The 25,167-nt window shown below is 36.4% G+C and overlaps 1 protein-coding gene across 5 annotated transcripts in view; it reads left to right on the forward strand.

Moving 5' to 3' along the window:
- Positions 1–25,167, forward strand: part of ETV1 (ETS variant transcription factor 1) — a 63,472-nt gene that overhangs the window by 7,628 nt on the left and 30,677 nt on the right. For all 5 annotated transcript variants that reach the window (XM_090142732.1, XM_090142734.1, XM_090142736.1 and 2 more), the window contains one exon: positions 5,540–5,593. In XM_090142732.1, the coding sequence (XP_089998858.1) occupies positions 5,540–5,593 (54 nt within the window). The remainder of the gene's footprint in view (positions 1–5,539; positions 5,594–25,167) is intronic.

A 25,167-nucleotide genomic window follows, 5' to 3' on the forward strand; every position in this document is an offset into this window, starting at 1 on the left:
CCTAACTTGTTTTCTGTCAGAAAGTTGTAAAATTTAGCCAGTAAATACTACGGAGCCATGTTTGGGAACTATCCATGTTTTTCTAGGAGTAAAAAATACTCAAGAAAGGATGCCTTAATGCAATAATAGCAGAGATCTACCCGACTGGGCATACTCTAAAAAGCAGTAAGAAGATTTTCTTTTCGGGATTTGTGATTCAGAGAATAGCTTCTTTTATAGATTCTAGTAGTCCGACAGATTTGGCTTTCAGAAACTCATAACTCTTAAGTACTTGTGGACAAAAAATGGGGAAAAGTGAGATTAGGCAAAATGGGATGGGTGTGTGTGTTTTCTTTTAATAAAAAATCCAAAACAAATAAAACCACCAGAAATCTACAATTCTAAAAGTTGGTATAGTATTAAACATTCTAAGATTTTTCTTGTTTGCTGGAAAAGTAAATTCCTTTTATTCAAAATAACAATTTTCAAAAGCAAAGTAGGATCTGCAAACTATGAGGAGATGTAGCACAATGTTAAATGAAAGTGTTCCTTATAAGCTATCTTTTTTTTTCTCATTTTTAGTATAGCACCAAATGAAGAACAGATTCTGCGAACCCATCTTCATATTCCTAGGGATTATTCACATAAGGAAGAATTTTGAGATCTGGAGCTAGTTTTGAACTGCATTTAAGTTTATTAGTCAGAGCATCTCACTTATGTAAAAAGGGTTTGGGGTTGTTTTGACAGTAAATCCAGTGCTTATGGGAAACAGTTTTTTTTTTTATCATCTTGAAATTTGTCACTGTGCTGCTTCTGAATGCCCCTTTGTTAGAAACAGTTGTTCCTCTGGAAAAAAAAAAAAAAAAAAAAAAAAAGAGAGAGAAAAAAAAAAAGAAAACAAACAGCAAAACCCAAAAGGCAAACCAACCCCCATTATTTCAGGAATATTTATAATGTATATAATCTTTCAGATACTGAGAACTGACAATCAAAGAAAGCTGAAAACTCAGTAGACTCATTACTTCTGAGGCCTGAAAGTCTTATTTTAGCTCCTGCTAAAACACTACTGGCCATGTATAATTTCCTGTCAATTTAAATTTCTTTTGGCACTTTCAATAAATCTCTGATATTTTAAAACAAATGTCTCTTAGCTCTAAAATCATAGCTTGAGGTCAGAGAACACAGCACCAAAGGAAGTGTCATGATACTCAAAATAAAGTTTTAAGTGAAATAAGGAGATTTGCAGCTCTTTGTTTTTTTCTTTAAAAAAAGGAAAAAAAACAAAAAACAAATCTGAGTTGATGTTTTTAAACAAGAACACCTTTCCCTGGAGTGCGGTTCTGCTTTACAAAGCTGTTTGTAATCAGGAGAAGGAAGAGTTAAATTTAAGCCCTTTATAGCTCGCTTAACTTTTCATTTATTAAATATGTTCCTCAGCAGGTCTGTGCTACGTCTTGAGACAAAGCAGTGAAATCAGTGTGTTTATGCCTAAAGTTCAAGTTTACTTTGCTGTAGCTTTCTGGAAGGGTGTGACATGAAAAGCTTGTGGTTGGGGCCACATGGTTCGTGCTGGACTGTGTTTTTGTGAATGGAGGCAGAACTCCAGTTCTGACTGCTTGTCTTGAGGAATTGCTTCGGAGATCAGCTGTCTCATTCACTGGCAGAAAGAATGACTCATACATCTTCTGCCTTGTTTGGCTCCAGGTCATTGTTACAGTGGATAGAGCTGGTTTTAATTAAATATTAACTCCTTTTGTCCTGGATGCTTGTTCACGGGGACTTTTTATTTTTGCTTACTTGCAGGGAAAGTAAGGTAACAGGCCCTAATTTAAAACTTTTTTTTAATCCCTGTTTTTGAACTTCATTCCCTCTGCAAAATGTGCCACAGTTCAGCTTTTTAAAGGCTTTTTAAAACTCTGAAAACTGCAAACAAATCTTAAGTATTTTTGTGCTGCAAATGTTTGCTTTTCACAAACTGAATTTAACTGAGTAGGTAGTGAAGCTGTAAAATCTAAACTGATAATGTCCTCAAGATTATCATTAACATTTTTCTACACTTCCCAAGTGCTCTTGAGACATTATAGCTTTAATAAGAGGAAAAAGAAAACTTTTGGTAATAATCTAGACAGAACTGGATAGCTTGCTGCAGATGTTGTCTGCTCCAGGAGTGTGAGACTTTCTGACTATGAATGTGGAATGAACTGATGTTGCTGCTTCTGCTATTAGCAGTAAAAGCCACGTGCTTAATATCGTTCAAAACCTTTTATTACTCTTTTGGTATACACTTCCCTTCTCAACCCCCCATAATTAGGTAGCTCAGGGAATGAGCTCAGTTAGATGATTGTTTCAGGTATCTTTTTCAATTTTCCTCTGAAAGGCAAAGTAGAAGAAAAAAGTTTTGGTGATTTATGTATTGTGTCCTGTACTGAGTATGTTAACAGAAGTCCAATGAAGATTTTATAGCAGTCTTGCTGAATTGCAGTATTTGTGAATAAAAGAAAAGAGGAAATGAATGTCATGCGTATATAAATGTGCAGACAGTTGCAACACTGCAAGTTACATTTTCCTTTCAGACGTTCATGTTAAAGTGTCTTTACCTGTCCTTTTAATTTGCTGCAAAGGCTGTATGTAATTATCCAAACTGAATGTATAAAAGCCCTCTTCCCTTTGAGTAACAGGATGATGTATCCAGACCGTTTGGCTTCTCACAGCAAGATGCTGTTGGAAGAAGTCCGTGTATTGGGCTGATGATCCTTTGCATTTCTGCAATATGATTATGTGTGAGTTGCAATTTTGCTATTTAAAAAAAAAAGTGATGCCAGGTTAACTGAAGGAATAATTTAAGTTCTCATCTTTAACAGATAGTGGGTCCTTTTAATTTCTGTGTTTAGATTTGCAGGCTCAGTTTTAATAGCATCAGTACCTCAGAAATAGATTCCGGTAGGAAACATATGTTACCAGGTTGAATGTTTGGATGTTATGCTTTGTTTTGTTTATATTTGGCAGAGTTTTAAACACTTTTGTCTTACTGTATTCCTTGTCCTACAGAGATTTCTAAGGCTGTGTCAGTATTGTATTTAAAATGCATTTTGACATCAGTCTCCATCTCTTTCTAGAGCGCTGATAAAATGATGCGCCTTAATCTCTGTTAAATATGTTTTCATAATTCTGGAGGATCAATGAAAAAAGTTTATTTTTCTTGTTTAATTCAGACCTCATTTACTAATATATTAAATACAAGATTTACTTGAAGTAAATCACGTTAAACTGCTAGAGACAGAGTAAATCACTGTGAAGCAGTCCGGTGCACAGAATATGCTCTAGAAAGTTATATAAGATTGCTGTCCCAGTTCTGCAGTCACTAAATGTAGCTTCCTGCTTTTAGCATGAGCTTTTTGTTTCATTTAGCCTTTTTCAAATATCCCGGCTTCACAAATTGATGTACATATATATATGCTCTTGTGTTCATATAACAAAATTAGAATCATTATAGCCTCCTTGCTGTATGTGAAAATGATAGCTGGCTTAAGAACAATGTGTGGGATGTGTCTTCTGTAAACAAGAAATTACTTGATGGAATTACTTTTAACTGCGAATGTATACGCAAATCTTTTGAAAACAATTGGAAATGTGAAAAATCCTTAGAAATTGATTTTTAAGTACAACTTGATTTCATGATTGGATTCTTCAGGGACAGTCAAACATTGGCATTTTTGTTAGTAAAACATCTAACATTCACATATAGTGAATTGCATGAAATGTCAGAAATTTCATTGTATTAATATTTGGGCTTGTATTGTCCTTCAGTTAATTTCTGGTAAAAGTCCAGTGTTTTCCCTGTTGGAAAGAGAAATTTAATGCATCAAAAATACTAGGTATATTCGGTTTGGTAAATTACATATGCAGCTTCAAACTTTGAGGAGCTAATGTGACCTCCGAGACAGACTTCAGTTAGGAGAGTAGATCACTGTAAGTTGACCGCAAAAAACTAACAAAACAACAGTAGCAATTTTTTTTTTTTTCCAAGTAATATCAATTACTCTTCATATATTTATCTTACCTTCACTTCCTTTAAAGACAGCGTATGCAAAGCTCCCAAGGTCATTTGTTCTTAAGCAATATTTGCTACAATTAAGACACTAAGACTTTAAACATTTGTTTTATAACTGAGAGCAAATAATTTTTCAGTATGATGAACCTGATTCTGAGCTCTTTACCCAGGGATAAAAACCTCCCAGTTAAGTGATTAGAGCTATTTCCTGAGTAAGAGATCTGGTCCACACAGAGTACTGAAAAGCACAGTGAAAATAATTGTAATTAAATACGTATTTTTAATTCAAATAAATGCTGTTCAAGCTAGTAGCAATTGCATAAATATAAAGGAGAACATATGTATCTTAAACTGGAAAGGGCTCCAAGGGCATTAAAGTTACATTTTATCATTTACCGTTTTTATTGGTTTGATAGTTACTGTTTCAATAAATTATTATATAACCTGTATTTACCTCTTGAATTTTATTGGGTAAGCAGATCGTGGTAGATGCTAACTTTTAATTAATCATGTGAATTATTTGCTTCTCTTTAGACAAGAAGTGTGTAAATTAAAATATGTTCTAGCAGATAACTTTATGAAGCTTTGCAGCGATGAATGTAGTTAGTGTGTGTTGAGCAAAGGATGATGGAGTTCAGCTACGGTAAGCCGGATCTCTGTAGGATGTAGCAAGGGCCATTTGTGCTCTGAGGATGCCACTCTCCAAATGTACTCACCTATGGTATACGTTCAGTGGTGTTTCAGCTTAAATACTTCTAATGAGATTACAAGACACAATGGCTAATGTTCTTAGGTACACAATGAGAAGGAGGCATGGTACCACAGAAGCAATATTATGTATCAGCAGACCATGAAATGATTGTATTTTATGGCTCAGATTTGTGATGAAAGTTTCTTAAAATCTAAGATGATCTCAGAAAAGTTGAATGGATGTTAATAACGATTCTTGTTTAAATAAGTATGTTTTTTTCAATGTCTGAAATGTTGTTATTGAACCAGCAATTCTGTGGTCTGGTAAAATAGCTCTTTTTGAGTATTTAAAATAATAACAAAAAGAGCCCTACTGAGTTGGCTGGCTGCCATGAAAAACTGGAATCATTTTTAAGTTTGCCAAAGATGCAGTAGCTTGGGGTTAAAGGTGCATAGGTGTTAAACGCTAGGATTTGGTGCTTTCCGTGCAGACGTTTTGCAAATGAGCATGGCAGGATTTCGGCAGGTGCAGAGTGTGGTGCCAGCAGCAGCCTTCCCATCCCCAGCACCCTGTAGCAGGGCCGCACCACGCAGCTTCACCCTGCAGCTTGTCCGGTACGGAAGCAAGTCGCTTGCCTGATTTTCATGCCTGATTTTCATGGCCAACAATGAGAGAAACAAAAATTCTAATTTTAATCTTGGCTGTGCTTCAAATTAAGCACAAGAATCTTTATTTATGCTTTAATGGCTTCTTTTAATTCTTTCCTTGTTTTTGTTTTTTTGTTTGTTTGTTTTTCGTTTTTGTTTTCCTTTCTTCAGCTCAGGTACCTGACAATGACGAGCAGTTTGTGCCAGACTATCAGGCTGAAAGTTGTAAGTACAGAATGAATCATCGCTTTCTTAAAAATATGTCCTTGTATATTTATATTTGGCTCTTTGTATTTGTTATTTATTGTGTCATCCGTGGTCATACGGTGATGCCTTTTGCTGGGCAGTGACATCAGCGTGAGGAACAGATAAAGCAAGTGGTGATTTGACATGCAGCCAAAAAGGACTGCTTGGGCTGAAGTTTTAACCTTTAGCAGGGTCCAGCTCCTGTCCTTCCCGACTCCAAGGAAGTGAGGAACAGGTCCTTCCTGAGGGCAGAGGGGCTCTTTCTTTCCCTCGGTGTAAGGAGAAGGATGCTGGGCTGGGGGGATGTAGCAGACAACTGTCCCAGGCAGAAATCAGGCTGCTCAATACATTTTATATATCAACAAATAAAGAAAAGTCTTCAGATAATAAAGCACAGCCACTGCTGGGGCATTTTAAAGTCATTCTAACATGGTATTTTGTTACTCAAGTGAAACTTTGCCTTGAATCGAAAGGAGAAAGCAGTAGTTTTGTTAAGCTGGATGCTTTGTGTTGGTTACTACTTTACTTAACATGTGCCTATAGTTTTTTTGTTATTCTGTACCCCTCAAATCTTGCTTGTTATCTGTTGAACTGCTGCTGTTATTCTGTTAAACGCTGGCTCTCCTTCACTGTACCTGCTGGTCTGTGCATCTGGGTGGTTGCAAGGGCATTAAAAATATGGAAGAGAAACGATGTATAACAAAGTCAAGACTTCTTATGGCTGCTTCGCGCTCATCTTTCCTTGCGGCACATCTTCTCTCCATCATCAGATCTTTTCTCAGCACTGTCTGCTGACTGCAGTGGAATATGTGGTAGCTTTCCATTTTGCTAAATAACTTAAATAATTTATCCTATCAGAGTAAATTACTGCAGTTTGCTAAAACAGGTAGCTGTTAAATATAGTTGTGTACTGATATGTTGGAATTAAAATTAGAGAGATCTGAAAGAATTGCATTACAATAGTATTTAACCTCTAAAAAATAAAATCAGAGTTGTTGAATTTTCTTATAAATCTTGTATCTTTTTTTTTTTTCCAGTTACTTAAATATATACTGTGAAAAAAATATTCTTAAAACAATATGACAACGTTTTGTAGAGTTAATATATAAATATGACTTCTCCTGGATGCTGATAGTATACCTGCAGAAGAACAATTTAGTTTTTGTTTTTCTCTACAAGTTCCTGTACAAATACCAACCAACAATTTTAATCACTATTAGAGTTGTCCTTTATAACATTTTTTCATCTCTGCCTTCACAATTTTTTTTTTTTAATTCTATAATCTGAAAACTGAAACTGTTTTATATGTTGAAAATTAAATACCTTATCCTACATATGGAGCTGGGTTCAGATATAGTCATGTATGCATACATCCTTTGTGTAAGAGTACAAAGTACAGTTAAGGGCTTCTATTAACCCACAATTATCGTTACAAAACAAGTCAATGATTCTTGGAAAATAATTTGTGAACTGTGAATGAAAAGCCCCATTGAAGCTTGTCATTGCTTTTGGCGATAAAGAAATTCTCCTAATATGGCTATTTTATTAATGCTGTTGTATTTCAAAGTTCCTTAGCCACAGCTTACACAGTACTATCAAAAGAACATTTATTTCTTCATTTCACTTACTTTCTTTATCTTAAGTAAAGGTCAGAAGAGCTTCCTGGAGAGTTACTCTGGCAAAGGTTATAGAGTTTCAGACATATACATGGATATAATGTATGTAGCTGTGGGCTCTGCTAAACAGGAATGGAGATGAACATAACCAAAGCCATGGGGAAATTACTGTTGCAGAAGTGTCACGGTAGTGACTGTTTTCTCTAGCATTTAAACCTGCCTTCAAACTCTATTATAATTACTTACTATATATAATCTATAAGTCTATATAGTGCACACCCTGTTACTGGCAGGAGACTGGCAGGAACGTTTGGCTCTTTCATTTACTTTTTTATTTTATTTTATTTTATTCCTTTACTGCGTTTTACTTTTTTGCTTTTTAACATGGGAGAGGATGGGTGAGTTTTCATTGCAAAATGTGCACCTGTGTAGGTTCTGTTACAGCCAATTGAGCCAAAAAAATGGTGGTGAACACAAATGTTACATGAGTGAAGGAAGTCGTGGTCATTTACTATTCCAGAGGCAACCAAACTGTGGTCCACCGGCATTTTTGGTGCATTTTATTTCTCTAGCCTCATTTAAATTTCCTGAACAAAGCTCATTTATGGTGTTACATACAGATAAGATGTGAGTGTGGTTTGCAGAATAGGTAAAGAAAACTGATGTGCTCCACTAAAACAACTGTAGCCCAGGAACAGTCTTAGTGATATGACACTTCACTTCTAGCTTCATTCCTTGCTGAATGGGCTTTACAACTGAAGTTTGTGGTCTTAAATTGAAACTTGCAACACTGAAAGAAGTAAGAAAGTCAGAAAGGTTATAACAGTGTCAATGTTGGGAAACTGTGGTTAAAATCTTGCTTAGAAATCACTCTGTTAGTCAAATCTTGAAGCAAAGATGGGGAAGGTAGTGGAGGAGCTGTTACTGCTAAAAATGTGTACTGTGTCCTGGCAGTGAGCAGGATTAAATGCCCCTTAACGTGCTGTGGGCTTTGCATTTCTTCTCTGTAATAATGATTTTAACTAGTGAAACTTCTCTGGTATTAGTAACTAAGGGAAACATTTAGTTAAGATTAGATATACAGTCCACTTTATCCACTTAAGGATTTAACTTCAAAGCTAACTTGTGTCCATGAATATTTCAAATATAAGTTGTTATTAAGCTTCAGTCAGTTTTAAAAAAGCAAACATAATTCATGTATTTATAGTTAGGTGTGGGCTCTAGATAGTATGAGTGAGATCAACAGCTAGCATAACTTCATGTCATATTATTGACGTTGCTGAGATTATATATATTCCTACTAGCTAGGGATCCAGCTAGTCAAGCTTCTCCTTAATGCTTTAAACTTAAGTTTACTTGTTTAGTTATTTTGTTACTCCATTATGCCTTTGGAAAAAGAAATGAAATATGCCTTCCTCGCAGAGAAATATTAGGCATGTTTACACTTCCAACCTTTCATTTTTCTCAGTGTCCAAAGGCCTATCTTGTGTTATCTTCTTATTATACAACTTTTATCCTTGAGTATGAGTTACAAAGAACTGTTTAGCTTGGTGAGTAGAATGAAGAATAGGTAATAACCAGCCTGTTCTGCTGAAATTTGGAAAACAAATCATTGTTTTGGTTGTTGTAACCTTCTGCTTTCTGTAGCAACCAAACTTTGTGACTTCTATGGAAGAGAAATGTGTATAAAAAGATGTGTTTTCAGCTTGAAATTACACAACAAAAAATATGAAAATTACATATTAAATAGTGTAATTTTCTTACTCCTTCATGTTTTTTCTTAAAAGAAATGCAAAGTCCACTAAAAGACGTGTATGTTTTGTCTTTTCTGAATCCACTGCAGTCACCATCCTGTTTGCTGTATTCTTGAGTGACTTCTTTGTGACTCCTCTTTTAGCAATTATTTCAAAAGTTTCATAAAGGAAAAATGTAGTCTGTTTCTCCAAAAAAAGAGCTTTTTTTTTTTTTTTTTTTTTTTTTTGACCACATTTGTGTGTGTGACACTTTTTCTGAATTCTTATCTTATTTCTAAGACTTAGTTAAGCTGTTTTCTGTCTGTATAAAGTCTCTATTTACATGTCAAGAAGGATAACCTGTGTTAACTTCCTCAGATAAGGTTTCCTATTGTTGCCAGTCCATTTTCATATAATGAGGAGGAGCCAGATATTGAACTGGCTGGCATCGGTGGCAGAGCTTTCAGATATTATAGAACTGCAAGGACGTTACGATCTGGGAGTAAAAATGAATAAATGGTTCAGTTTGCTTGAAGTTAATAGCTGTTGAGGTGAAGATTGCTTGCTCACAGTGTTTGGATGATTTCTTTGACAGACACAAGAGGAAGTAGGTAGGATTTGCTGATGTCTAAAGGATGTAGCTGGCAGAGAAAACTTGGTATTGTCAACAGTACACTGACTTGTAATTTGACTTTGGCGCTACTGGTAATAAGTGGCGATTACCCTGCACCAAACCAGATTGTCTTGTGTCTTAATAGCATAATCATGTTTTGTTATTTTAAAATAATTTGTATTTATAGTGATCTGTTCTTCGTTCTTTCCTTCTTTTTTTTTGCCCTAAAATATAGGTTACCTAATTAAAATTCTTGATAAACTCTATTTTTTTATTTTTTATTATTGAATTTTTGTTCATCAGGGTTTGTACTTCATGTTCTTGATCAGTGTCCTTCCTGCTCTTTCATTTGCTGTCTGTATTATTTCCCTGACCATCACAGTCTTAACACTGCCAGGTGGTAAATGTTAATGTTAGACCATAGCTGCTGACAATAAATGGGAAGGGCTGGCTGCAAAATCCCTTCTCCTCAATGTCTGATTAAATTTTAAGATAGGAAAAAAATAGTTTTTAGTAGTAAATTTGTTGCTGATCTTTCAAGACCTTTATTCTTCTTTATTCTTTCTCTTCTTTTTTTTTTTTTTTTTTTCCTTTCCTCCAAAAGAGCTCTTTCAGTGTAGATGCCAGGAGCCTTAAATTATTCAGGGATGTGCTTTTTAAATGCTCTGGCTTGCAATCTTTAAAAGCCTGTTAAAGAGAGATTCTTTACATAGGCTTCAGGTAGCTGTATTCTTCTGTCATTTTAACTAATGGCTAAGGATATTCCAAATGCAGTTTAAATGAGGAAAAGCTTTAATATTTATTTACATGTTTGCAGCATGCAAAATCATGTGCAGCTTTTTCACACTATGAAGTGAAAAATGCTGTTTGTTTTCTTTCTCCCTGTGACTTAAATTTCAAAAATGAATTATACCATCTGAAAGAGCACTTTGTATCTGTTTCAGTATAACAAGAGCTGGTGAGCAATTGGCAAAGGGTAATTTTACATATTTTGACACATTTTGAGGGGAAAAGTACACAACTAGAACGGAGTAGAAAATACTAGAAAAAATGTAGGTTCTGATGTGTCTATTGAAGTCAGAAGGAGAGTTGTTTGCTGGGTTTTGTTTTTGTTTGTGCTATAGTATAGTTTGATTTTGCAGCTTCTTGGAAGAAAAAAAAAGTGGACTGAAAAAACCATCAACATTTTTAACATGATGATTCAGTACATTGGCATCTGGTAGTCATATCTTGGTAGTGCACAATGTCCTAGAAATCGCAGTTGGTAGTGTTTTGGTTTTCTGTGTGTGGCAAGTTGCACACAGACTATGTGCTTTCAGGATTTATTTTTTTCTGCTGTTGTTTTTTTCTTTAGAGACTGTGGCTGGAATCACCTTTCCTTTAAGTATTTCTTCAAGTGAAGTACTGCAGAACACAGTCTGACAGATGTCCTGCAGAGTGATACTAGCTCTTCTTGGTGCTCAGCTGGTAGTGCTTTCTGCTGCAGCTGTGCTTTGTTTCTTGCCACTCGACTTTAAAACTACTTCCTTTCATAGGTCAGACGTTGTCAAATGCACATACATTTATTTATTTGTTTAAGAGTATGCTCCGCTAAGAGATTCTTCTTAAAAGGCTGCGAGAGTTGCGGCGCTGTAAGTTTGCATGACCTTGGGCACGTTGCTTAACATCTCTGTTTTCTCGGTTTGAAGTAGGTGCAGAAATGCATGTATCACTCTGCTGTGAGGTATACAGCTTTCTTAATTATCACTTATCTAGAGATCTCAAAAGCATTTCACAAAGAGAGTCCAATGCAATTGCTGTTGTAAGAGCTGGAGAAGTCAGAGTGAGTTGATGCTGACCACCTTATCTCCCTTCACAGTTGCCTTAGATAGACTCACTTCTTTTATTGTCGCTGAGCACTTGGCTTCCTTTGTTTAAAGTAGTACAGAACCTATTATCAACCATTAATTTCCCTTTCTCTCTCTTTTTTTTTTTATTTTTTTTATTTTTTATTTTTTATTCAAAATAAATTAGTAATCGGTGTCTTTCAGAAAACTTTGTGGGCTTGTTTTGTGGTTGGTTGCTGGGCATTAGCCCATCTAGCCACATCGGTGTTGTTTTTTTTTCTGCTACTTCTTTTGGAGGATTCTGCCTTTGTTGCGACCTGTTCCATAATTGCAAGATTTAATTCTTGAAAATGTTTTACCAAGATGCAAATGTGAACTCTAAGGCCTTTAACTTGTTACCTTAATGGCAGAGAATTTGTGGAATTGTCTTAGTTTTAATAATTAGTTTCTGTTTATTTGCTTTTATGCCTGTATTTTTGCACTACATTTCCAGTCTTGAAGGAGCAAGGATTTAAGTTATCCTGAATCATACTGGTAGCACTGAGTCTGAAATTGTGCAGTATTCCTCAATAGCACTGAGAAACAAATGACAGGACAGTATCGAGCCTGCGGCTTTTGCATCTTGAAACTTTCAAAGCTGAAGCTATTCCATTCAGAGTTCTCTGCATGCTGTGATGGGAATTTTATTGTGAAAGGTACCACAGGCATCCCAACAGTGATATTGCAACCATGTTATTTAGATGTGGCTGAACTGCACTGGGTCACATGTGAATCTGGTGATCTCCAGTGCTGTTGTATGGAGGAGCCCAAGTAACTGTATGGGGCTGCTGTTATTATGGGATTTTTATCTCTCTGCGTGTCCCCTAGCCTTCCACTCGTGTGTCCCTGCCAGACCAAGCTGACTTGGTGCTTTTTCCTGAGAGCCCCATCCTCATTTGCTGTTTTATTGCAGATTAAAGGCTTAGGTTGCATGTGGAGGTTATCTGCTAATGAATAAACTTCAGTCATCCTGTCCTGTGATAAATCTGTCTCCTAGATCAAAGATGAAGCATGTAGACCTTTTTTCTTTCAAATGGTAATTTCTTAAAGCTGTCAGATCACTTCCTGAGGTCTGTTTACATAAAAACAAAAAGCATTACACATATTTTATTCAAAATGTTGAATTTTCAGTTTTGAAAAAACTTTCCATTTCCTCTGTAAGGAAGCTTCCCCTCCTTGCCTCCACATAAGGACTCTGTGAAGATCGCATCTGTGGAAATAGAGTCAAGCTTGATGCTATAACTTGTAGTCCTGGCATTATTTTCTTAACACAACAGTTATTTCTGTTTTAAAACAAATAGTTGTTTAGTTAATTTCATCAGGAGCATGTATATGTATTAGAGCATCTGTTAATCTCTAGTTGTATTAAACTAAGTATGCAGAAATTTTTTTCTACTGTATTTTCACAGAGAAATCAAAACCAAACAAGGCAGATTGAAGGGTCTTCGTGATTGATACAAAATAGTCACCCTCCTTTAGCTATTTTTCATGCAGTATTTTTGCAAAACGTTTTTTGTATTCCAAGAGCAGCTTAAATAATGATTTGAAAATCCATAAACTCTGGGATGGTGTAAAATAAAGAGGTAGTCTGAAAGTGGAATCCACTTCTGTTTTTTGTTTTTTTTTTTCATGTGTTTCCTTTGGTAAAATGTTTTTACAGTCTGTGTCATTTTTTATCTTGCTATCTCAGCAACTGAAGACAGAAGTCTCTCCCACAGATTGCCATGAAGTTTTCACAGGCTATAGCAGGAAAAAAGGGAGGAGAGAGTGACAGTCCCCAAAACATCAATTAAGCACTGGAGATGCATGTGGTGCATTTATGGCATGTAGTAACAATTTTCTAGCTTCTGCAAACAGGAAAATATGCCCCTGAGTTTAGGTTCTGTGTCCTTTTGTTGTGATCCTATGCACATTAGTGCTGAGATGTACTTGGGGGGAACCATTTGTAAGCTGATAGATATGTATAAATAATGATATTTGTTAGACTAGCTGCTCAGTTTACTAAGTAGACGAGCTTTCTGAGTTTTAGAACTGGTCAATGTTTTTTTCTAGAGATAAACCAAAAGTTGTATAAACTTGTGAATGGAAAACGGGTTCCTTTTTAAAGGCATGTGCTCCAATCTTTTTCCTGAGAAGGATTCTTTTACTTGCTCTCCTTGATCTTCTTGTTTTTGATACATTTCTCTTCCCCATTTCTGGATTACAGCTTGACTTTGATTTGAGGTGAAGAGAAAAGTGAACTGTCTTGATGAAGAGTATCTTTATTCTTATGTATCTATTTGTTCTGTAAGCTGAGGATTATGCATGTTAGAAAAGAGCAATTAAAAATCATTAGCAAATTTATTTCTGGTTGTCTTTATTTTTATTTTTATTTTTTTTCCCTGTGGCTGTTTATGAACTTATTCAGCAAATGTGGTTGCCAGTAAGTTAATGTAGTGAAATATTTTTTAGCAGTGACATTTACTGCAGTCAGTGAATAGGAAGGTTACTGACTGGCCAGGTTATTGTCTTCCAATTTATATGTTATGAGTAGTCATTGAGGACATTTGACAATTTACAAGTGCAGAAACAATTCCTAGTCTTATTAATTTGATCCTCTTTGCTCAAATGTTGTTTCTTTTTTGTTTCTAATGTATACCTTCAAAAAATAAATTGTTTATATATTTTTGTCTTATTTGAATATCTTCATGTTAGAACTGTGCAATATTTTCTTATTAACCCATCTGTAAAGAGAATTTTACATGACCAGAGCACCAATATAAATGGAGACAAAAGAGACTGTAAAAAAAAAAGTGCAAATATTCAGTAAAGACCAAATGTTTCAAATATTTGAGAGTAGAATTTATGAAATAGATTTATACAAAGTGTATATACTCTGCATCTGTGTATCTATGTTCTGTAAATAAGAAATATACATGCTATGTAATTTTCAGTCTTGCTGATTGCATGAATGTATAAAACAGTCATACAGCATCAGGAAAAATGGGCTTCTGAAAAAAAATATAGTGTATATAGTGGTTCTTAGTATTCTGTTGTGATTCCCCTATACAGTAAGGATGCTTTAAGGAGTGGCAAAAGCCTTACGCATCTGTGCTGAGAATCAAAGCCGGATTGCAGGTGGTCAAAATTCCACCAGTTTCCAAAAGAGCACTTTGCTCTTTCGTCTTTCAGTATCAAGTGACTTGAAGTCCTGACTTTATGTTCCCAGAGGTAACCACTTTTGTCAATGGCTTCTTTGTTTCCCTGTTGAATTAGTGATAAAAACTTGTGAGCGGAGTAGAATTGTTGACTCATTTCAATGGCCTGCGGATTTTTCCAGTGTGAATTTGGTAGTGAACTTTTAAAAAGATTTAGGTTATTGATCATTAGAGCTGCCTTACTGATGAGCATTCTTGAAAATTTAGTATCCCAGTTTGAAGGACACAGATGCATTTTGGAGTGGTGACAGTTTTGTTCTTCCATCAAAGTAAAACAAAAATCTCATTAGCTACCCTCAGTTAGTGTGTACTTCTTTTATGAATGTGTATATGTTCTTACTGGTAAAGGGAGACAAAATTCAAAATAATTTTCTTGAAATGCAGTTTTGTTCCTTATAATGCCTATCACTGAGAGTTGCTAAAATAAAAACAAATCATAAATAATCTTTTAAATCAGTTGTTTTGTTTATGCTAGAGAGCTATCTGTGTAGTCCGTTGGCTTTTCTTGCTTTCACGTACTGTTCAGTAGCTAACTGGCAGATAGGCATGATTATCCTTAAAAATAATCTATTATGATGATACTCATTTATTATGAGGATATTCCTATTTATAAGGAAAGAAACTGATACACTGGTTAGCAATATCTGAAATTAGGCTTTTATGACTGAGATACCTTCAAACTAGAATGAACCTTCTAGCACCTAAAGTCATTTAGGTCATGAACAAGTGTCAAAGACAGGTATTAAATCCAGTTTCTTTTGAAGTCCAGCTACAGGTACAAGGCCAGCTGTCTTCTCATAAGTAGTTTTCTTCATAATTCTGTGTCTGTGCATCCTTTTAAAATCCAGACCTGAAAACCTTAGATTGCTAATTTACCTGAAGTGGAAATTGTATGTGTGTAAAATGCTGGGATATTATCTCACTTGGATATTTTAGTAATGGAAGTTACATAGTACTTAGCCATTACCTCTTACAATTTAAATTAAGTTTTGGAAATTGCTGCAAATGGAAATCCTGTCCTCAGAAAAGCACACAGACCCTGATTTAGTGGCCAGCTTTCTTCCCATTTAACTTTATTGATAATTCCCAGGTAGGAATACAATTTAAGTTTTCTCCCAGGCCATTAAGACTTTCAAGGAGGATTCGCTTCCCCTTGCACCCTGCCTGGGAGCCCTTGGAGCCACACACATTATAAGTAAATGCAGAAATAAATGCTCCGATCTCCCAGGACTGTAACACCACAAACTAATGCTGGTGAATAGCAACCATGTTGCTCTGTGGGTTCCTGGAGGCTGCAGGTCCAGTATAGGGGATTAAAAAAATTCTTCCAATTTTTTTTTATTTTTTTTTCCCCCCTCACATTTATCTTATGCTGCTCACAAGTTTTACACCAATTGCTACAGATTCCAGCTGGTTTAATTTTTATGAGATTACTGCTTCCTCCTTCAGGGAGCCCTAAGCCTCTGTTTATTTTGGGGGCAGGCAATCTCTTCCTCCTGCCTCACCTACTCTTCTCAAACATCAAAGCTAGCCAGTTTGCTCCTCCTAACTTAATCCTCCCTCTTTCCCTCCCACCAACGTTCTGCAAATTTCCTTGTATTATTCTCAGAGTTATTCAGTGTCTGGTATTTATCAGCAAGTTAACTTTTGCCCTGGAGGTCTGGGCGGGAGCCCTCAGCCCCTCAGGCAGTGCTTTTCCTTGGGCAGCCTGCAGTGGAGCCTCATGGAGTCAATGTCTGAAAGGAAAGGAGAGCATTGCACGGAGGGGACTGTGTACAGCAGTGCTGACAGATTTCTGTGAGACCCTGCATTTGGAGGCTGAGAAACTGTGTCTGTAATTGCAGCTCTTACTGAAAAACAAAACAAACAAACAAACAAAAAAAAAACCAACAACAAGCCCACTTTCTGGACAGTTCTTAACTAGAAACTGAAATCTTCTGGGGGTGGAGGAGGAGAAGGGGTCAGCTGGCCAAAATCTTGTCAGATCAGCCCTTTGCTTGGGGGTAGAGGATTACAGACATTTTCTGATCCCATAAGGCAGTTCAGTCAGTTAGTAGCTGCCCAAATCAAGTATTGGTTTAGGCCTAAAGACCTATAGTGCCCTAGCAAACTGTTCGCCAGCAGCCTGTTAAAAAGTTTGCCGTGTAATTGCTCTTAGGGTTAACTTAACTTTGTACTGATATTTTCTGAAAGCCTCTTTCCACCACCTTTCTGCTTTCTCTAGCCAGGTGGGTGGGCTTTTTATTTTTTCTGATAAGCAGAATGTATTTGCAGCTTCAATTTTCAACCTACATGGTCCTCTTAAATGAGAAGCCAAGTGGCTACAAATATCCAAATTATCTCAGTGGTGCCTTCAGTGCTGCCAGCATCAGAAAGCTGCAGGGGTACCCTCAGTGACTTATGAATATTTCTGAAATTGCAACTGCGCAGGCAAGCAAATGAGGGATATTTTGTGTGGAAAATGGGGATTTATAACGTTGAAACAGTTATTAACCTATACAGGTACAACCTCTAATATTGTGCCCTCTCTGCCACCTTGGTTAGGAACCCTCCACCTTCAAGAAAGCTGCATCCATTGCAGTCATGTAGGATCCTGGGTTAGCTACCCAGAAAAAATTTCCCGGAATCCTCACAGACTCTGAGACACAGATACAGTGTTTTTAAAAAGCATGTTTCAGTTAAAGAATGGCTTTTATTTGCAGTTCTGGAGAAGGTTCTGGCAGAATTTCTTGCCTGAGAAGAGTCAGGAACATCATATTTAGGAGTCAAATAAGCTGTGCTGTAGGGAAATAACATATATGTACCATATCACTGTAATCTGACTGATCACTTTTCCCCACATAAAAGTGTTCTAATGTAAATCTGTTCTATGGATTGTGATGCAACGTTTGCCACAACTTTGATGTGCTGTAGGTAGAACAAACCCATCTCTGTTCTCTGATTCAGCCTTCTTTTAGGTCTCACATGTTATTCTCAAAGGCTTTATATTCATGTCAGATCATAGTAAAGATAGGGAATAATTATGGTTGATACATAGAATTAACACTATCTAGAGATGAGCAATTCAATTAATTTAAATTTATTTTCATCAATACTTGTTTCTTATCTTTTAGTCCTTAATCTACACTGCTCTGTGGTTTGATTTAAAAAAAAAAAAAAAAAAAGTTATTATTGCAAACAGGACTTGTTAACATGGATGCATTACTGCAGACTTTAAGGTCTAGAATTACCCAGTATCAGCTGTAGGAAAATGTGCTTGTATTTTCCATCTTGAAACTCTACAGTATTAAGCAGGAATTAATTCCAGCTTTCATACAGTTCATCTTCACTTTTTCGTATTTCAATTTCAGAATCAATTTTTTTTTTTTTTTTTTTTTCACACTGTCATCTTAGAACACCTAGATTTTGAGAGCAAAATTCTACAATTTTGGACTGTCTTTTATTCTTCAATTTTGTAATCACTCTCCACCCCTGATGATGTTAAAGACCAAACCATTACATAGCATTCTTGCATTGCAGTATTCAAGTAGATGGTTAATTGATATACACAGTGTTGTATGCTTTAGACTGGAAGAGAAAATAAGCAATTTGCTTCTTTTTGCAGAATGAGTTCTGTTATTAAAGTGCATTTGTAGTTGCGTATTTTCCAGTAAAGGTGACAGATTACTTCAGAGCTGGTATTTTCTTTTTGTTAAACAAGGTTCTCAAATAGATCCATCTTGCCCACGTATTCTATTCTTGCCAGTTGGCTTTGAAAGCTGGTGATTGGGCTCATCGTTCAGAACTAGCTTCCAAAAAATGAGGTCCCATGCTGTTTCTATCTATTGAGCTGGTAGGGGCTGGAAGGATCTGATCTAAAGCCAAGGCAAAGACTGAATTGATAGAATCATATCTAATACGTTTGCCAAGTACTGCCCAGTCGGGAAGTTCCACTTTCTGGGAAAGATTACCAAGACAAGGGGTGGCAGAGCATCCGTGGTGATACCAGCTATCCTCAGATTTCCTTTCCTGGACTTATAGCCAGGCTCCCATGTAGGAAAGGGCTATTTTTTATGTTGAGCGTATTTTTACGCATTTACTTTCTGTTTCTCTCTTCTTCACGTTGCTTACCTATTTTCTCCTTAGTTACAAATATGTATGTAAAGAGGGAAAATCGTACTGCTTTTTATCACAGCATTTTGCTTGTTTTAGCTGTACTTAATGTATCACTGCAGAAGCATCCATGCACACTCAGTAGGTTTGCTTCTGTTTGACTCTCTTTGTTCACACACAGACACCCAAACATGCATGCATGCTCTGACTCAGGTGAGGGGTTACTACTCAGTGGGACAAATTCTCTGTTTTCCATGCTTTCTGATTTTGTAGCTACAACCTTAAGATTGTAAGTAATGTCATATCAAGATCATATATTTCTTTAAAAAATAAATTGCTTAGGGATATATTTCTTCTCTTTCCTGACATCTTTTGTTTGTGATATCCTGGCAGCTCAAGTCTCTTGTCTAAGTTCCTTTTTTTTTTACAAGCTGTTCTGAAATCACAGTGATAATACACATCTGTGTGTCAGATATCCAATTTGTCACCAGCTTCTTCCAGTATAGGGCAGAGAGTGGGGCCTAAATGAAATCCAGTTGACTGCAACTCAGCTAAGATCTGATAGTGGTGACTTTGATAGATCAGATGGTGGAGAACTTGGTGGAGTCTATGTAGATGTAATCTGCTCAGTTACTTTTGAAATAGTCTTGCTTGTCTTTGCAGCTTGTCTTTGTCAGAAACAAAAGGTTTTTTTGCCATTGTCTGGCCAAGAGATTGCATATGATGAAAGCAATTGCAGATCTTGCCTTGATCCATGATTGCAGTCACTTGTCTTCAACCACTGCAGTCTTTTATATGTTCACGCTTTCACTGAAAATCACTGGGCACTGTTTAATGGGAAAGACTCAGTTACCACCCTTAACTGTCTTTCTCTCCTCTGACCTCTCCTCACCTGTCACTTCCTCAGTGTGGTGTTTTTATTTAAGTTCTTTTTCCTATGCTGGGCTAAATGCTGCATTCAGCTGTAGCAGCAGAAACCTCCAGAGTATGAAGGAGTGGTCAGCTTTACCTGTTTCAGCTAATTCCTCCCATACGTCCTGAAGATTACCAGTAACACTTTTCATCTTAGTATATAGTGGAAATAAATGGAGAAAACACCCTGCTTTGGCATCCTTTTGTCTGATGCCTAATAAATGTTTGTTGAAATTCAGAGTGTATCTATCTGCAAAAGTGTGTAGCTCAAATCAAAATCCTATAGAAATAAAGACCAATAAATAACCTCTGGAATGCAGAAGGCAGTTGTTTCATAGGTTAAATGTATATTATTGAAACCTCCTTAGAAAGTATGTATAAATTTTGACATTCCCACCTGGGAACCATGCAGGCAGGCAGGAAGTATTTAGTTTTTTAGTTCATTGCACTGAATGTGCAAATACCTATACTGAATGCACAGTTTAAATGGTAAGTTACTGTTACAGAGTTAGAGAATTTCAGGTCTCAGATGAGACCACAATGTTGTGTTTGTCATTATTAGCAGACATTAAAATAAATAAATAAGAGCATCTAGTGTCATTACTATTAGGTGAGAAGTAACTAGCTTTTTACCCTCCTGGATGAACAGTTCCAGACTTTGTATTTTTTTTTTTTCTTTGTGAAAATGCCTACCTGTTGTCCTTAAAACATAAATAATTTCTCTGAATCATCAGGTGAGTGCTGCTCAGTTATACTGAGCGAGGAAAATTGCAAAAACACATATTAGGGTCCCTGTCCTTAAGTGTATTTCAGTTTGCATTTTGATAGCAGTTTAGAAATGTTATCGCCTGTTTTGTCACAGACATAATTCACATCTTTCTTCAGGCACTGTAAACAAGAGAAATGGTTTAATGGCTCCATAAAAGGCACTCTGTGCTGATAGCTGAGATTAGACCCTTTAGTAATGGATTTTTGTGTGCTGGGGGAAGGGGAAGGCTTGGCAGAAGTAAATGTACTGGAAAAGAATCTTTGAGAGACTGATGTATCTGGAGTCCCTGCTGCATTTCTGCGTGTGTTGGGAGGTGGATTTGAAGTGTGACAGTATAGGCTTTATCAATACAAGGGCCTGCTCTTCTTGTTTTTGAAATTTTACTGAGTACTAACTCGAGTTACCTGGTTAGTTCAGCACCTGGAGTTGTGGTGGTATTAAATCAGAAATTTTTTCACAGCTTTCTCAGTCAATCATAAAAATGAATCAGTTTATTTGCAAAGTTGGCTTTAGAGAGTGGTGCGAGGCCATAAATTTGAAAAGCAAATCAAAAACGCACAGCAGAAATGTTCAAGGCATGATGACTTCCAGCGACCTCTCTGTTGCATCCTTTTCTCTGCAGCTATGCAAAGTTTTCAAACATAATACAGATGAACCTAGTATTACTTTCAGGGTCAATTTTGCTGTTGATTTTATATAATGAATTATCCTGCAAGTGTTGATAATAAGACATTTTTATCTTTTTTTGGTCTGTGGAATCAAGACCTGCTGGTTACCAAGCATCGTAGTATTACCAGTATTATTTAATGCCTTTTAAAAATATATTTAAATCAGTTCTTCACAAAGCAAAATCCGATTTTATATTGCATTCTCAGTAGGAACCTGAAGTTTGAAAATTTTAAAGTATCTTTTTTTTTACTCAAAGGAGAAATGACTTGGAATTTCATCTAAAATATGTATTGTTTCTTCATCTTGAATAATCATTTTTTGAATAGAAAAGATTATGAAATCTTGGCTTTAATATTTGATGTAGTGCATTTCTTAGGCTTTCTCAAAAGAAGAGACTCAGTTCTGTCTGTAAAGAGATGATACAGTTCCTGTTTGCCAGCCTAGGAAGCATGCAAAGTCTCCTCTAAGACAAACATTCCTTCTTTTAATTTCGGAGTTGTTAATAATAGTATTCTCCTTGTAGGTTTTAAACTGGGTGTTATGAGCAAAGTGTTTGTTACTTGTCAGCAGCATTATCCTTAGTCAAAGGAGTGCGGCACTTGAAAACAAGGTGTATCTGCATGTTCTGTGCGAGTTCATTACACAGTGACACTGTCACTGTTTTGTGTAAAACCTAAGTACGTAAAAACATTTAAAAAACACAGAAAGCTAATGTAAGACTATATGTTCTGCATTAGATATAACATGCAAGGTCTCCTACTATGCAGATCTAGATAGATACATCTATACACACTGAATATGCTATATGTATTACAGTATAATCAGTTTGCTACAGATGGTAGCAGTCCTGCTTGCCTTATGTCTGTGTGTTGGCTTCAGAGATAGGGTCTGTGCTTTGAGCCTGTTCTGGTACTGACACGCCTTACTTTCCAGTGCTTGAGATGAGGTGTTGAAGCTGGCCATCTAAATACTGGTTGTAAGTTTGTTTTCTTATCGAGTTGGGAAGTAGTTATCTGTAAGTAATCACTTGGGATGAAATCCTGGCCCTTGGTCACTTCTTAAAAAGATTGTTTTTAAGTAGAGTACCTGTTAACTGCAATAGGGTTGAGACTGTGTTCTCTGGTTAAACAAAATGAATTTACCATCAAGAATGAAGTAGTGAGGAGCTGGTTGTTCGAAATGGCAATTTTTTAATTTGGATGTGTTGGTAGCTGGGTATGCTGTGCTAAAATTAGGTTATATAAATAAGCAACCTTGCTCTTATCAGAAGAAAACTGGTAGAAAAAAGTCATATGAAATCCAGTTTAGCAAAGCTGCGTATGTTTAAAAACTTTTAATCAGCAGTCTGTGAAATGAGTGCTGTACTGAAATGAAGAGCAGTGGATGAAGGTGGCAGTGATGATGTGAGGACCTGTTTTGAATGCTTGAAATTTTACTGTTGGAATAAGTCTGTCATCTTCAGCCACACTTCAGATGTGGTTTTAAAGGTCAAGAGGCATTTGAGAATGCCCTCCCAAAGCGTACCAAGTGTTTTTCCTTTCTTCCTCTAAAAGTGTACACTTTAAAGTTACAAATAAAGCTTAGCGTGGTGACTGTGTCAGGAGACTGCCCGAAGAAGGCTTTAAATTTTACAGCTACATTATCTTTCTGGCCATAGTTAAGATAAAGATCTAATATAAAATCACTTTGAACTGTAATGCTTTCCTTAAATAAAATGAAGGTGTTAACCTACTTGATTTGATACACTTTACCCTGGCTTATAAAGCTGGGAGGAAGGTGAGGTAAACTTTAATTAAAACTACAGCACAGATGCCTCCTAGCACCATGCCCTGTACCTTGCTAGGACTGTACAGTAAGCAAAATAAAAATGTACCTCGCAGCCGAGGCAGCAGGCTGGAGCCGTGTTCAGTGAAAGTAATTTAATTAGTGTTGATCATGACTCCAGATGATGGTGATTTGATAAGGAATAATTTAGTACTTAACAGCCTTTTACATGCACCAACTCCATGTGGGAAGGTAAAGCAAATTGCACAAAATGAATGTGCTGCTTTCACTTGTGCCTGTGCCAGTGAGCTGGAAAACTGCCTGTTAGCAGACGTTCAGGCTCTCAGCGCTGTGATGAAATACCCAGCCAGTTCTCCGTGCAGGGCTGTGGTGTGGGAGTCTCTGTACTCCCGTTATTTAAAAATAAATAAGGGAAGTAATTTTTCATAACAGATTAACTTTGAGGAAGTAGCAAAGTTAAAATAAAAAAAATATATAAAAATAAAAAGTCAAGCAATAAAAAAAATATAAAAATAAAAAAGTTGGTGCAAACGTGATACTGGCTTTAGAGAAGAGTCTTGTTACAGTTGTGGTTTAATTCTGTGATCCAAGTCGGGGAGCTTGCCGACCTCTGTGTCAGAGTCATTGTTCTGGAGGTAGAACTTCCATCCCACACGGAAACGTGCAGCACTTCATTGCTGTCTGACCAAGGCACGTGAGGATAGCCAGCAATGAAAGTTCACTCATGAAAACCTGAAGCAAACAGCTGGGGGTCAGCCTGATTTCTGATGAGAGTGGAAAACTGACCATGGGCTGCAGGTTGCTTTAGTATTAAATTTCAGAACCTTTATTCAGGAGGTCCAAATGGTGTTTTATTTTAGTGCAAGTTCATGTAATTTTATTCAGAAAGATTTCTTACTGTAATATTCACTACTTTTTACCTCTGTAAGTTACTGTGCTATGTTTCTGCGTTACTCTTCTTTTACTACATAGTCTTTCCATGATGAATGACTACTGTTCACCAAATGTAGTAACTGAGTAGAGGTCTTAGAGACAGTTCTTGTGAGTTTTGTGAATATATGTGGGAAAATAATACAGCAACATCTTACACACTGTCTCAACTTAGAGCTAATACTATGAGCTGTCATATAAGCAGGTAGGAGAGGACCTGTTTGGGAAAGAGTTCTCTGAATGTCGCCCAGTTGCAGGAAGACCAGTGGTGAGAATCAGAAATCTAACACACTTGTAAATCAGGGTTTATTGATTCTGTTGTTTACTTCCAGTGTTTCATTTACCAGTCAAACATGTCCATGTTTGTGCCCATGCAGCACAAAAATAGTCTGTAACCAATTGTGTTTCCGAAGGTCAGGTGCAAGGGAAGGGACAAAATACTACCTGACACTATATAACAGGGACTTAATTTTGCAGTGAAGATTCTCTAATGGGGTGCTGCATGTATGTGGCTTCCTCCAGAGACACAAATGCTTTTGTCAGGCTGTCCGAACTATGGTGTTTCAATGACACCATCACAAATCAGTCATAAGAGTTCCTCTCCAAACTCTAGGCTGCTCAGAGTCCAAAAATTGATTTGAAACCTCATTTTATTTAAAAATTGAAGGGCATGTTTTCACACTGTTAAATATCTGTCTTTAGTTCTTTGTCCTCCTAGCCACTTAATTTAGATTTGCCTGTGTTCCGGTGAACTTTGAATTTTCTTCTGCTTTAATTTTAGTTAATGTTGACTATGAATAAGGAAAGTTGGCTGGCTTAAACTAATCTACTGGTTAACCTTATCTTTACCTTTGTCCTTTTCCTTAATCCAAACCAACTTGTGCTTCTCTTTGACGATGCATTTCTGTCATACTCCCTCTGTTCTTTTTGCTATATATAAAAAAAGCATAGGTAATTTTTTCTCCATTTCTTTCTATATCCCATTTCATGTTGACTTTGGTGAGGCCAGAATTTTTGAGAAAAATTACTGAAGGCATTTCTTGTGTATTTTTTCAGCTACTGCTTATAACTAAAGAAATATAATCAACCAGTTTCTTAAGTTTCACTATAAATTTGCATGTATTCTGTGGGACAAAAAGATAATGGATCATATACTTTAGGCTATTATATGATAAATTTATTTTGGAAAAATTGGTGTGGCACTCATTGAAGTGAACTGCTATTGCATTTATAGATAAAAGCTACCTCACAAATATTACTTAGAAACATTTGGTGCCTGGGAAGTATTTTGCCTCTGACAACATTTACAGTAGCTAAGCCAAATATATGTGGGCTGTTATTTTCCTACTAATGAGATGGGATCCTGGCCATC

The sequence above is a fragment of the Phasianus colchicus genome, chromosome 6 (genome assembly GCF_987193195.1).
Source record: "Phasianus colchicus chromosome 6, bPhaCol1.hap1.1, whole genome shotgun sequence".
NCBI classification, from domain to species: domain Eukaryota; kingdom Metazoa; phylum Chordata; class Aves; order Galliformes; family Phasianidae; genus Phasianus; species Phasianus colchicus.